We start from the raw sequence: 14,205 nt of genomic DNA, 5'->3' as shown, positions 1-14,205 counted from the left end.
GGAATGTTAAAGTTGCGTCTTATTTCCAGATTGTCAAAACGGTCGCGTCGCATTATAGTTTCATTCTGATTTTGAAAATCTGTCCCTACCAGAGACCCCCCACTATAATTTTGAGAATCTGACTCTAACAAAGGTTCAGACTGTTGCTGCTGCTGTTGCTGTTGAGAAGATTCAGTCTCAACACTTTGAAAGTTTTGACGAACGTGATGGAGAGCATCTTCTATAAGTCGCACTGGGTCAGGGTTAGAGTTATGTTCATTCGGTTGTTCAACATGTTGTATAGCTTCACGGAATGCAAACGGAATTATACCGCGCTGTTCAGTCATGATTTAATTCATTAATAGCTTCAAGTAATGCTTCAGGAATACTGTTGGTCAGAGTCGTGACTTAATTCATTAATAGCTTCAAATAACGCTTCAGGAATACTGTGTTGGTCAGAGTTGTGATTTAATTCATTAATAGCTTCAAGTAACGCTTCTGGAATACTGTGTTGGTCAGATATGATTTTTTTTTCCACAGAAAAAAAAAGAAAAGAGAATTTCACACCTTATCTGTCTTGAGCTATTAATTAACTAATGCCTGGATGGTTGCATTATACATATCAACAGTTCCTTGAAGGAATAACTGCTTGCGGTCATTGTTGTTTGCTGTAGCCAGTCTCCTTCCCAGTCTCCTTTGATGTTGATTGATCAATGACAACCTCCAACAACGTCTTCATAGTGCTTCTGTTGTAAAATAGAAAAAATAAAAATAAAGTCACTGAGTCACTGAGACTGGCTCGAGCGGCTGGTCAATCCTCTGTCCTACTGCTGCTTGACCTGTCTGCTGCCTTTGTCACAGTGAACCATCAAATCCTCCTCTCCACACTCTCTGAGCTTGGCATCTCAGGTTCTGTCCTATGGTGGTTCAAGTCCTACCTCACAGGCAGATCCTTCAGAGTGTCATGGCGAGGAGAGGTGTCTAGGTCACATGGCCTATCGACAGGGGTTCCTCAGGGGTCGGTGCTTGGTGCCCTACTCTTCTCTCTGTACACCACCTCACTCGGTGCAGTGATCCGCTCCCACGGTTTCTCCTACCACTGCTATGCTGATGACACTCAGCTCTTCCTCTCCTTTCCACCTGATGACAGAACGGTCTCAGCTCGGATATCAGCATGTCTGGCTGATATCTCCACATGGATGAAGGAACGCCACCTTCAGCTAAATCTGTCTAAGACCGAACTCATGGTCTTTCCAGCTTGTCCATCTGTTCAGCCTCAGATCAGTGTCCAACTTGACTCGAGCCTACTCGTGCCCACAAACTCAGCCAGAAACCTGGGTGTCATGATTGATGACCAGCTGACCTTTAAGGTTCATGTGGCCTCAGTTTCTCGGTCTTGCCGTTATGCCCTCTACAACATCAGGAAGATCAGACCCTTCCTGACCCAACAGGCCACACAGCTTCTGGTTCAGGCTCTTGTGATCTCACGCATTGACTACTGCAACTCTCTTCTGGCAGGCCTCCCTGCATGCTCATTCAAACCTCTTCAGATGATCCAGAATGCAGCAGCACGTCTGGTCTTCAACCAGCCCAAAAGAGCACATGTCACCCCGCTGCTAATTTCTCTTCACTGGCTTCCAGTGGCAGCCAGAATCAAATTCAAAGCACTTCTCTTGGCTTACAAAACAATCACAAGAACTGCTCCAGCCTACCTGGAATCCCTGATGCAGGTCTACTCTCCTTCTCGCCCACTACGCTCTGCATGCGAAAGACGCCTGGTGCTTCCAGCCCGGCACGGCTCTAAATCTCTAGCCAGACTCTTCTCTTCTGTTGTTCCCAAATGGTGGAGCAAACTTCCAAACTCTGTGCGTTCTGCTGAGTCCCTTTCTACTTTTAAGAGACAATTGAAAACTCATTTGTTCCGAGAACACCTAGGCACTTAACCTGACTCTTCTCCGCTTTGCCCTTTGGGGTAGATTAAGTCAGAAGGTCCAAAACCCAGCACCTAATGATTATCTAGCACTGACAAAGTTGTGTGATGTTGTATATTGACTGTCATCGTAAGTAGTGATACTTAGATTGTTGAATCTCAGATGCTGAGATCGCTACTGGTTATTACTTTGGTTTCAAAAAAAAAAAAAAGGGTGGGGGGGCTGTGCGGCACTTCTTCTGCCACTAGACGGCAATACCTGTGACCAATCACACCTGAAGCACTTTTTGCACTTACTAAGGGTTTTTTCTTAAGTCTAAATGCTTGCTTGTGTTGTACGTCGCTTTGGATAAAAGCGTCTGCTAAATGAAATTGTAGAATTGTAGAATATTAATATCAGGCTCGTCTGAAATGTTGCTGAAATTTCCTAAATACATGCCCGCGTTCCTGTTTTTGCTCTGGTAATATTTTGTGTAAGATTGGTCCATGGAGTCTGTAAGTAAATACAGTTTTTTTTGTGTGTGTTGTAAAACAGTTGTTTTACAAACGTACTGCTTTACTCAAACGTACATCGACAAAAAACTATTTCAAAAGTCTTGTCAAAATACTTCAATACCTCTGTAACCATTCTCAAACAGATGTGAAAAATAAACTGCTTTACTCAAACATACATCAACCAAAATCAAGTTCAAAAGTCTTGTCAAAATACTTCAAAATCTAAAAAAAAATTTTAAAAAATAACGGTTTACTAAACGTTAAAACATACCGTATTCCAATTGTGTAAAATATTTGTCAGTAAATTCCTCCGGAGTAACTTGGGAGAGAAAGAGAGAGAGAGAGAGAGAGAAAGCATTAACAGAGAATCTTAAAAAAAAAAAAAATCTTAATTAACTCTTAAATTAAAACTTTTAAATCATAAATTACCTTACTTACCAGGGCACGCAGAGGTTTGTCCCGAGCGCACGAGCTGCTGCTGCTGCTCATGATTTGATTGCATAGTTCTCAACAGTAGTTACTAATCTCCAGCTGTGAACCTCATGTTGTGTGCTTACGCATAACCCTGAAAAAGCGGTATTTTGTTTTAAAACGATACCCCACACCTGTTGGAGACACGTCCGCAGTTGTGCAAATTAATGCGTATGTGTATGCGTGCATATAGTATGGACAATGGACTGTAGTGGATTGTAGTGGACTATAGTGGTGTATGGACATCTGATACATATGGTAACCCCTTACATAAGATGTTTTACGATCTCCGCAGCTGTACCCTAAAGGTTAAAAAAGGTTACAGTTAGGTTGTTTCTCTCTCCAAAGAGCTTCTCATTGGTTCAAATCTAAAAGCCAGGAGGGATAGGGAAAAACGTGGGGAAACCGTGGGAAATGGGCGGGTAAAGCATGGGAAAAAAAAGCGGAGAGTCCACCGAAAGGGGCAGGGAAATGGGAGGGGACATGATAACGTGGCAACATATCATTGGATGAGAGATTTTTTTTGTTTTGTACTAATTCTCATGTAACTGTAACAAGTGACATCCTAATACAGTGCTGTCATGATATGCTTAGCTGGTAGCACAGGTCCTGCAGTCAAAACCAGGAGGGACAACGGTGTTATGGTTTTGGACTGTGTAAATAGAAGGACCCAAGAGCGACACTCAGACAGGTTATGGTGAACAGAAGGTGAGGCTTAAAGTATGCCAAGGGTTAGGAGCGGGAACGGATCTACCACATGTGAGGCAGAAAACGATCTGGCGCTGAAGAGGAGTGAAACTGGGGTATATATGCAGCAGAGGGATGATTGCAAATGATGAACAGGTGAGGAAGTGTGCCATGAGTTCTGTCACAAGCTGTGACAAAACTGTGTTCTTAATATCCCCGGGCCACACCAACACAGACACAAAAGGAAGGTTCAAATTCTATAATTTATTTAAAAAGACAAGGTTTAAAACAAGGGGTTTTAGTTACTAAAAGTCAGCAGAGCAGAGGTTATTAAGTAGCTAAGTTAACAAAATATTAAAAGAGATTAAAAAGTACTACAGTCCTTGAACGTCTCATTTCTTCCTGTCTAGTCCATCAAGAGTTTTTTATACTCAGTCCGTTAGCAGTGAGTGTTCGGTGGCAGGGGGCGTGGTCCGGCGTCGGCGTGTAGGCTGTCAGCTGTTCTTGTCTCTGCGCTGCTTCCGTCTCTCCGCTCGTCGTCAATCCGTATCGCTGCAACAATCAAGTCACAATTACTGATGGGCACCACAACAGTTAGCAGCCCACTCACACACGCTACATAGATCAGGCGGGTTTTCGTTCCTTTACTTATCGAGATATCTGGCTCATCACAGTATCACAGCAGCAGCAGCGTCTCGTCACAGCATGGCGCAGCACAGCCCAGCAGCAGCACGCCGTCTCGTCCACCTCGCCAGAGTAGCTGATCGCCCGACTCACAGGTTGGCACGCCCAGAGAGAGAGAGAGCTCGACCTGATGATCCCCAGCTGTTTTATACCCGCTGTCTTAACTGACTACCAATCACAGGGAAACGAAGGAGGTGACAAGGGGTGGACTATACAAGTCAATGTCCACAAGGTTTAGTTCATGCAATGAGAAAAAACTGCTCCACCTCTACCAAAAAAACACACATTAAAAAGGGGAGCAAAATACACACATCCAAACAAATATCAATACACACAAACCATAGTGGCTATGACTAAAGTAGTTCATTTCACCCTGTGACAGTTCCAGCACCCGGAAGCCACGCCCAGCTCCTGCAACACAGTGGCACAGAGGGAGACACACAAAAGGCATGCAGGCAAAGAGAGCCACAAAACATTCAATCCAACACATAGATCGCCACAGTACCCCGGCGGCCTACCGGGCTTATGGAGGTGCAACTGGAAAAAGTCCCAAAGGAGGTCCCCATCCAGACTAAGTCCCCAAGACACCCATGCGTGCTCCTCCGGACCGTAACCCTCCCAATCCACAAGGTACTGGAGGACCCGGACACGGATCCAGGATGCTGAAGACGGAGAAGCCCGGGTGACTGTCGACGAGCCAGGGGAATGGAGGGGGAGGGACTGGAAGGCTGAGGTCACTGGAGGAGACAGGCTTGAGAAGTGGACACGTGGAAAGTAGGGTGTATATTTATGGAAGAAGGCAGCTTCAACTTGGCAGCAGAAGGATTTATGATCTTGATGATCTCAAACGGACCAACAAAATGGGAAGAGAGCTTACGTGACTCTGTCTGGAGGGGAAGGTCACAAGAGGAGAGCCAAACCCTTTGCCCCAGGCGATAGTAGGAGGCTGGAGAGCGATGGAGATCAACCAAGCACTTCCTCTTGGCGAAGTGGGTAAGAGCCGCATGTACCGTCCTCCACACCACCCTGATCTGCTGCAGATGGTCACCCACTGCAGGTACCGCCACTGCCTCCTACTGGACAGGAAACAAAGGGGGTTGAAAACCAAAACACATCATGAAAGGCAACATACCCGTGGCCAAGCAGGAGAGAGAGTTGTGGGTGTATTCGATCCAGGGCAGGAAGGAGGACGTTTTGGAGACAAAGTTAGAGAGGTCATACTGAGATGGTTTGGACATGTGCAGAGGAGGGACAGTGGACATATTGGGAGAAGGATGTTAGAGATGGAGCTGCCAGGCAGGAGGAAAAGAGGAAGACCAAAGAGATTTATGGATGTGCTGGGAGAGGACATGCAGATAGTTGGAGTCAGAGAAGAAGATGCAAAGAATAGGGAGAGATGGAAGAGGTTGATTTGCTGCCCCTAAAAGAAATGGAAATGCTGAAATGAGAAGAAGAAGAAGGCTCAAGACAATTCAGAGAAAGGCAAAACTTGCATTCAAAGAACCCAAAAAGCAGACAGACGGAGGAGGTGGTCCAAGACAGGAGAGGAAGTTTCCTCAGATTAGTGGTCAGCTGGATGAAGATTGTTGTAGGAGAGGCTATATCCATGATGAACCATGCCAGTGACAAAGAAATCATCATGCAGAAAATGAAGAAAACATTTGAGTATAAACAGCGTCTCATCCACAGTCCTGAGGAATCGCACAATGTACTCTCAGTGTTTCTAAGGCTACTGGACACTAATGGGCTGGTAAGTATTGGTATCCTTTCCTGTAACCACAATTTGTAGCTATTAGCTAACATGAGATAGAACCCAGAAGAACCAAAAATGTTCTTTCATTTCTCTGTTGCTGCAGATACCTCAAGATTTTAGCCTCCTCTTTGGACAACAAACAGCTGCCAAACTGCTTGAGAAGTGGCATTCAACCAATAAAGGAAAATGATCAGAGAAGCAGAGAGCCTGACTACCACTCCAGTACTCCAGTGTTTACTGAAGTCTGCCAGGAATCAGTAAAATGATGTATCTGTAGAGGACCACCCACGTATTTAAATAAAGGACAAATTATATATTTTCAATGCATCATGTCATACACAGATACATCGAGCACAATTGTACTTTAACCCAGAAAGCCTGAGGGCTTCCTGGGCGGTAGGTTTAATGGCCAGAAATAAAATTTCGGAGAAGGAAAAAATGTGATTCAAATAAAACAAAATGTGTTTTTTTTTGTCTTACAGAGTGGGACAGCAATGTGGCATCTTTCCTGCTGCTCCTACATATCCTTCCACCTAAGCCTATGAAGAAGAAAATGCAGAAGATCAGTGCAGCTCAGGCCATGGACCATCTAGTTGCTTCACAAGGCATTTACCAGCCCACAGTATGTGATAAATGGGAAATGTAACACAGACTGCTGTAGGGATTGAAACCTGGTTGTATTTTGGACCCGGTTCCACCTTTTTCAAAACAGTCTATAGCATTGATGTTGACACCATAAAAGAAAGTCCAAAGGTGAAGGAATTGAGAGCCAAGTCATTAACAGGAGCTAAGAGCCAAGTTCATAAACAATGTATTCTTGTAATATTTGCAGATCACGGCAAAATGCACCTTTTGCAATTTTAGCACGACGTTATAGGTTCCCCTTTGCTCATCTTGTGCTCAGTCTACATGAGTTGTACTGGCACAAAAAAGAAAACCTAATGACAAAGAGCCACATTCAGGGATAAAAGCTGAGAGCTAAGTTCAAGTTTCTGAGCACACACATTTGTAGATCCTTTTGTATCCGAAATGGAGACTACTTTTGTAGAGCTCTTGCTCACATTTCATTTTTTTCATTCAAGTACTTTTTGGAGTGATTATTGCACATGGGAAGTGTGATGGTTACACTAAAAAATTTACATTTTATCTCTTACTTGTGTTAATCTCAATGAACCATGCACTCTGCATGAGTAGTATAATCAACACTAGTTAAGCATAAATTAAAAATTAAATTGACACCTGTAAGTGTTACATGATAACTGGTTCAGTGTCGACCAGTTACTCCATGCGTGTCTCTAATGAGTGAATTTTGAACACTGACTTAGTGTTCTTTGTCATCCATTTTGGTGTAATATTTTACGCTATATGAGTATGTTAGGTAATACTGTCATAGTGTTAAATGTTTTTTCAATACAATTCAATTTTATTTATAAACCTTATTATCATAAAACACAGTTTGCCTCAGAGGGCTTTACAGCATATGACATGCCCTTAGACACCATGACAAAAAGGAGAGGGAGAGAGGGGGAGAGAAGCACAGCAATAATGGGAACAATAGCATATCATTGACAGATGTGAAATTACTAAATGCACTCTCTGTGATGTTACGTGCAAATATTGTAGGTGTTGATAAGATTCACGTACATTGATAGTGGAGGCATGACTCATAATAATGGCAGTAGAAGGTTGCATCGAGCTGGATCACGGCATGTGCGCAACCAAATCCACAACACAGACACAGCTTCTGACAGGACCACAGCAACAGCACAACCAAGACCACAATCAAGGCGAGCATCAGTGCAGCCACAGCACGAGCACAGCCAAAGTCAGGGTCACAGCATCAGCACAGCCATTACCACAATCTGGGCGCAGCCAAGATCTGGGAAAACTTTGAAACAAGGGACAATGAAAGCTCCTGAGAGGCAAGTTAGTGAGTTAGTGTAATGCAGTAAAAAGATGTAAGCGCTTGCAGAGTGAGGGAGCAAGAGACAGAAAAAGGAGCTCAGTGTATCAAAGTTTTATTTTAACACTAAATCAGTGGTTCCCATATAAACCCTGGGTAAGTGTTAATTTCAACTCCGAGGGTGTTAAATTTGCAATTTCAAATTTGCAGTGCAGTTGGCACAGGATTTTAATAATTTTTTTTATAGACTTGATGTGCATGATTTTAGTGTTAAACATTTTGAGCGTTTAAAAACACTCTCACGTCAGTTCCTCCCAACAACCTCTCCTTTGATGAGCAACATGTAGTAAGTTGTTTCAAGAGTTTCAGACCTACGTTCAGGCCCAGATAATATATGTAGCTGTCTGCTTACTGTATATGCAGAGCAACTAGGTCCTATTTTCAGCTACATTTTTTATCTGTCACTTTCTCAACAGAGGGTGCCATCTTCACGGAAGAAGTCTGTCGTAGTGATTGTTGCTAAGGGCAGCCACCCCAAATCTCAGGGTGACTTTAGGCCTATTGCCTTAACCTCCTTTGTTATGAAGTCATTTGAAAAACTTTTCAAGAGAGAGTTAAAACTGATGGCCTCCTGGACCTTTTTCAGTTAAGACTAAGAGGGGCATGCAAGTTGCTACCATCACTTTGGAGGGCAGGAGGAACCACCCTAGGCTGCTTTTTTTTTAAATTTTTTACTTTTTGTGCGCTTTCAGTACTATTCAGCCACATTTGTTAGTTGAGAGTTTAGTCAGCAATTTTAGCCTCAACTTGGGTATTGTAGGCTGGGTCCTGAATTTTCTCAGAACACTGAGAGTAAAAATCAAATGGGAAATTGTCCTCTGTACTAACATCATCCACCTCACCTCAGGGTTACGTCCTCTCACCACTTTCGTATATCTTAAACACAAATGACTGCTGTGACCATTATGATAAATGTCAGTCTTCTTTGTGATGATAAAATTGGTCGTGGCGATTTTGTTTACTGGTGCAGAGATGCTTTTTTACAACTTAATGTCTCTAAAACAAAAGACATGTATAGATTAACGTGACTCGCTCCAGCTCCCCAGAGCACTGTTGTCAAGCGTCAGATAGTGGAAATAGTCACCAGTTACAAATATGTGGGCACCATGTTTGACAACCACCTAAAATTTGATCCAACTACTGACATACTGTGCAAAAAAGGACAGCAGCACCTTTCCAGCTAAAGAAAACTCGCCAAATTCAAATTAGATACAACCCTGATAACATGTTTTTATAGAGCTTTCACTGAGTCCGTAATTTCACTCTCCATTATCTGCAGTTCAGCAACCTTCACCAAAGTTTGTGAAACAGGCAAATATAGTGGGGGTACAATATAGATCTTGAAATGACTTAATTAATAAGTAGGTGCTCAAAAAGTACCAGTTATTTGCTCTGACTGTACCCATCCCCTCAATTCTGAGTAAAGGCTTTCACCATTTGGCCTACGCCTAACCTGTTGCCTATATATATATATATATATATATATATATATATATATATATATATATATATATATATATATATATATATATATATATATATATATATATATATATATACATATAGATGTGTGTGTATTTTATATATATATATATATATATTTATATTTATATTTATATATGTGTGTGTGTGTGTGTGTGTGTGTAGAAATCCCTTTATTCCTGTCTCCATACATGCTTTAAACAGCATATAGTGTTATAGTGTTTAAAGCATGAATGGATGACAGTCTGTTGTAGTATGTTTTTATGTCATATAGTTTGTGCTTTGAGTGTGGTTTTTTTATTGTGCTTTTTAACATTTGCTGCAACATAAATTAACCTTTGGGACACACTATCTATTGACACATTGCCAGTATCTGATTTGTGCATTTTTAGTGGTGCTGAAGATGATAAACATTGTGCCTGCACATCCACCCAAAATTAAAAAATATTTTTCCTCATTACTCTTGTCATTATTCCATGATCAATGCCTGTTTTGCATTGTACATTTTTTGTCAGACAGAGACCATTTTCTCCAACAGCAACTGGTTGGGGGAACTCAGTGACCCCACTGCAAACTGTCCTAGCCAGATAGCGATGCACAAGTACAATGCTATTAGCAACAGTGCAAGACCAGACCATATATATGGCCACTCACTTCCTCCTTCGTACAGGGCATCTACATAGAGCTTAAAAAACACTTAAAGGCACATGTTCAAAAAACATAAAGGCACATAAATTCAAAATCTTTCAGACATCAGAGAGTGCCAGTATAGTATAAAATACCTTGTGCACAGCTGTGCCTATAGAAGTATTTTTTTAACTAGGTACAAACATAGTATTTAATACAGCCTGCAACTTATTGTGTAATTACATGGTACTTCAAGGTACTTTGGAGGAAAGATGTTTAAAGTTATCCCCAAAGTGTTTTAAATGTCCTTGCGTGTATGGTTGTCTGTCTATATGTGTTGGCCCTGCGATAGTCTGGCGACCTATCCAGGGTGTACCCCGCCTTCTGCCCGATGACAGCTAGGATTGGCTCCGGCCCCCCTTGGAACCCTTATGAGGACAAGCGGTTACAGAAAATGACTGACTGACTGACAATGTCTATGCAGGTTAGGATCTGTCTGGATGTCTGTGTTCAACCGTCTTCTCTGGAGGCATCAATACTTTAGGTACACAAACTGGAAAAAAAACAAAAAAAACATTTTCACATAAGAATAAAGTATCCCCCTGGTCTTATATAAGATTTTTGTTTATATTTACGTATGTTTAAACATTTTTATTGATTTCATTAACATTGCAGGATCACATTATAAAATCGCAGACACTGATTGTGCAAGCTTGTATGTCAAATTCAACAACGTGTACAAAGTATGTTAAATGCAAACAAAAATGCAGTGCATGAGGAGTGGTAAACTTTTCTTCTCTTCTGGGCTTTGGCATCATCGATCAAGTCAACCCTGTATTCAGCTACAAAATCCCCTTTGCAGAATGAGCCTAGGGTGAATACACCACATCCTGTAAGAAAAAATGAAGACATTTTCTATCTGAACTAGAAACCAAATCATTTTATTCACTACAATGGGTATTTCATCTGTGGCCACATGTATCAAAAAACACACAGTCCAAAGAGCATTTCATTCGACTCAATGGCAGCATGACTGAGATGAGCTGCCAACTAGTAGTAAAGTAATTTAATTTTAGTAGTTTACTTTACCCTGAAGTTTTGTAATGATAACCATGGTTCCTTAGTAGAGAATAATTCTTAGTGATTGGGCACCAAAACCGCTTACTATTGATAAGCTTCTCAGTGGAAGTTACTTCATCAAAACTTTTTATTGTTTTGGTGTAAATAATTATCACACTGCAGCTTCTCCCCTGCTTTCTGTGAGGGGCTGAGCTCTTCTATACAAACTGCATATACATCATCTTCCTTATTGCAAAGGCAAATTCCATCTGGAGAGACATAAGCATAAGCAACTTCAGGGCTGCACTGGTGTCTTTCTGGATATGCCGTTTAGCCGCACAGCTGCTGCAGCAAAAGAACAGACAGGATGGACAGGACATGTCAATTATAGGATGACTGTTACCAATGGATGTCCATGTCTCCTTTTCTTTCTATACTTCACTCAGAATTGTGATGTCATAAATAGAATTTATTTTACTGACCTTTTGATTCATCTTTACTAATATATGAGTGTTTATATAGTGATGTCGCTGTAGTAAGTTTTACTGTTGCTGCTCTAGAAACAAGAAAGTTGCATTTAATTTTTTTTTTTTAAATCCAGTCTGGTTCTAAATGTATTCTTTTAAAGAGATGAATAATTAGTTAGGTTAAAAGAATTTGAGAGGAAGTCAATTTTACCTTTTACCTTTCACTACATTAATGAACTTAATCTCCGGTTTCCACATTTTGTCAATCTTCAAACCAACATGATGATATCTTTAAGAGGACTGATCCTTAGTGACATTTTGAACTGTTGAGAAATGAATAAAAATAGCTTCAGTTCTAAGAAAAATACATTTTATGCTGTGCTATGCCAACTCAATTTCTGTTATATCCAGCCTTAACTTAGATATAAAATGTTAATGTTATCTAGGGCTGCAGCTAAAGTTATTTTGATAATCAATTAATCAATTAATCCGATTTAAAGAAATAAAAATAGAAATAATAATAAAATAAGCCTTTTTTTCTCCCATCACTGCTAAAAGTGCAGCAAATAAACAGTGCTAAAGTGCAGTAAATAAACATCCATAAAATAAATAAAAATAATATTAAATCATAAATAATGAATAACTACAACATCAAAGATGAAACAATTCAAAAACTAAATGTTGAGAGTTTTTACAACATACCCTTATGTTTCCTTACTTTACAAAAAACTGAACATCGTAAGAACATATAACAACGTCGTTTTTTGTTGAGACTTTCGCTTTCGTTTTAGATGCTGCGTCATGACCGTCTTGCTTGCGTGCCTTGCCGTGTCATCTTTGCATATTTTTCTGCTAACATACTTCCTTGTTTTGCATAACTTGAAGTGCTCCAAAACTTTTGAAGTTCATGCCATTTAGATTTTTGTCTGACTTGATCCTGACTTGCTCTAATGTAATGCACACATAGGCAACAATGATTTCAGGTGGCTGCAGTTTCTGGAGCCAGGTACTGCAGTTGCTCTCAATGACTGTAAAAGCCCGGATGTCACCTGATCGAGCTGATTGGTTTACATGTTGACTTAACAATAAAAGGCTTTTTTAAAAAAAAAATATTTTTTTGAAAATGTTTCTTTTTTTGAGAATTTATGCAAATTGAAGGATGATCCTTGAACATAAATCACAGATCACTTGGAGCACTTTAATAGGCTGCATGTCATGATTAACAACAACAACAATTGAAGATTGCGTGCAAACACACATGGGTCTGATGATATTTTAATAAATCAGATATAATGGGATTTAGGTGTTTCTGTGACTTCTTGTAGCCTACAAGGTACAAGGAACAAAGTAGGTTTATTGTCATTTTTCTTAAACGTAGTTTAAGAAGAAATTAAATTTAAAGGTGATCCTAAATCCTGCTACAAACTGATGGCTGCTGGAAAACTGTCTGACTGGACTGCAGCTTTATGTCTCTGCTCTGCTGCCGCCTGTGCTCATCCGCTTACCACTCACAGTTCATCTCCTGCCTGGCTCTTAAAGCCTGTAGCTAGTGTCATACGTAGCCCACAAAAACATGGCGTCAGAGCAAGTTCTTAAATATTGTTAAAGAGAAGTGTTAAGCGAAGGTTGAATGTAGAATCCACTTCCAGCTCACTGAATTGGAAGGGTTTGTCATTTCATTAAAATGCTTTATAAATAAAGTTTGTCTGACTTACCAGCTACAGAAATTGATCCTACAACCATATATACATATATATGTGTGTGTGTGTGTGTGTGTGTGTGTGTGTGTGTGTGTATAGGATGCTGCTCAAAAACATATTGTGATAAAGTTATTTTTTTCTGTACTTTAATTCAAAAACTGAAACTTTCATAGATTCTAGATTCATTACACATAAATGGAAATATTTCAAGCCTGTATTGTTTTAATTAATTATTATTACAGCTTACAACTCAAGAAAAAAATAAATATATGTATATATATATATATGCTGTATGTCTGTGTGTGTGTGTATATATCCATCCATCCATCCATTTTCTTCCGGTTATCCGGGGTCGGGTTGCGGGGGCAGCAGCCTCAGCAGGGAAACCCAAACTTCCCTCTCCCCAGCCACTTCGTCCAGCTCTTCCCGGGGGACCCCGAGGCGTTCCCAGGCCAGCTGTGAGACATAGTCTCTCCAGCGTGTCCTGGGTCTTCCACGGGGCCTCCTACTGGTGGGACGTGCCCTGAACACCTCACCAGGGAGGCATCCTGGAGGCATCCTAATTAGATGCCCGAGCCACGCGGAGGAGCAGTGGCTCTACTCCGAGCTCCTCCCGGATGACCGAGCTTCTCACCCTATCTCTAAGGGAGAGCCCAGCCACCCTACGGAGGAAACTCATTTCGGCCACTTGTACCCGCGATCTTGTTCTTTCGGTCACTACCCAAAGCTCGTGACCATAGGTGAGGGTAGGAACGAAGATCGACCGGTAAATTGAGAGCTTTGCCTTTCAGCTCAGCTCCCTCTTCACCACGACAGACCGGTGCAGAGTCCGCATTACTGCAGACGCTGCACCGATCCGCCTGTCGATCTCCCGTTCCATCCTTCCCTCACTCGTGAACAAGACCCCA

At 41.2% G+C, this 14,205-nt stretch overlaps 1 protein-coding gene across 1 annotated transcript; it reads right to left on the bottom strand.

Moving 5' to 3' along the window:
- Nucleotides 1-3,806: 3,806 nt before the first annotated feature.
- Nucleotides 3,807-7,326, bottom strand: LOC148188170 (uncharacterized). The gene is made up of 3 exons (XM_088084918.1): nucleotides 6,480-7,326; nucleotides 5,124-5,322; nucleotides 3,807-4,997 (listed from the first exon to the last, which is right to left on the bottom strand). The coding sequence occupies exons 1-3, from the start codon at nucleotides 6,500-6,502 to the stop codon at nucleotides 4,818-4,820; spliced, it is 402 nt and encodes a 133-aa protein (XP_087941044.1). The 5' UTR covers nucleotides 6,503-7,326; the 3' UTR covers nucleotides 3,807-4,817.
- Between the last annotated feature and the right edge of the window lie 6,879 nt (nucleotides 7,327-14,205).

The sequence above is a fragment of the Plectropomus leopardus genome, chromosome 11, assembly GCF_026936395.1.
Source record: "Plectropomus leopardus strain MGB_pleo_1.0 chromosome 11, ASM2693639v1, whole genome shotgun sequence".
NCBI classification, from domain to species: Eukaryota; Metazoa; Chordata; class Actinopteri; order Perciformes; family Serranidae; genus Plectropomus; species Plectropomus leopardus.
This window is presented reverse-complemented; position numbering and strand designations above follow the sequence as displayed.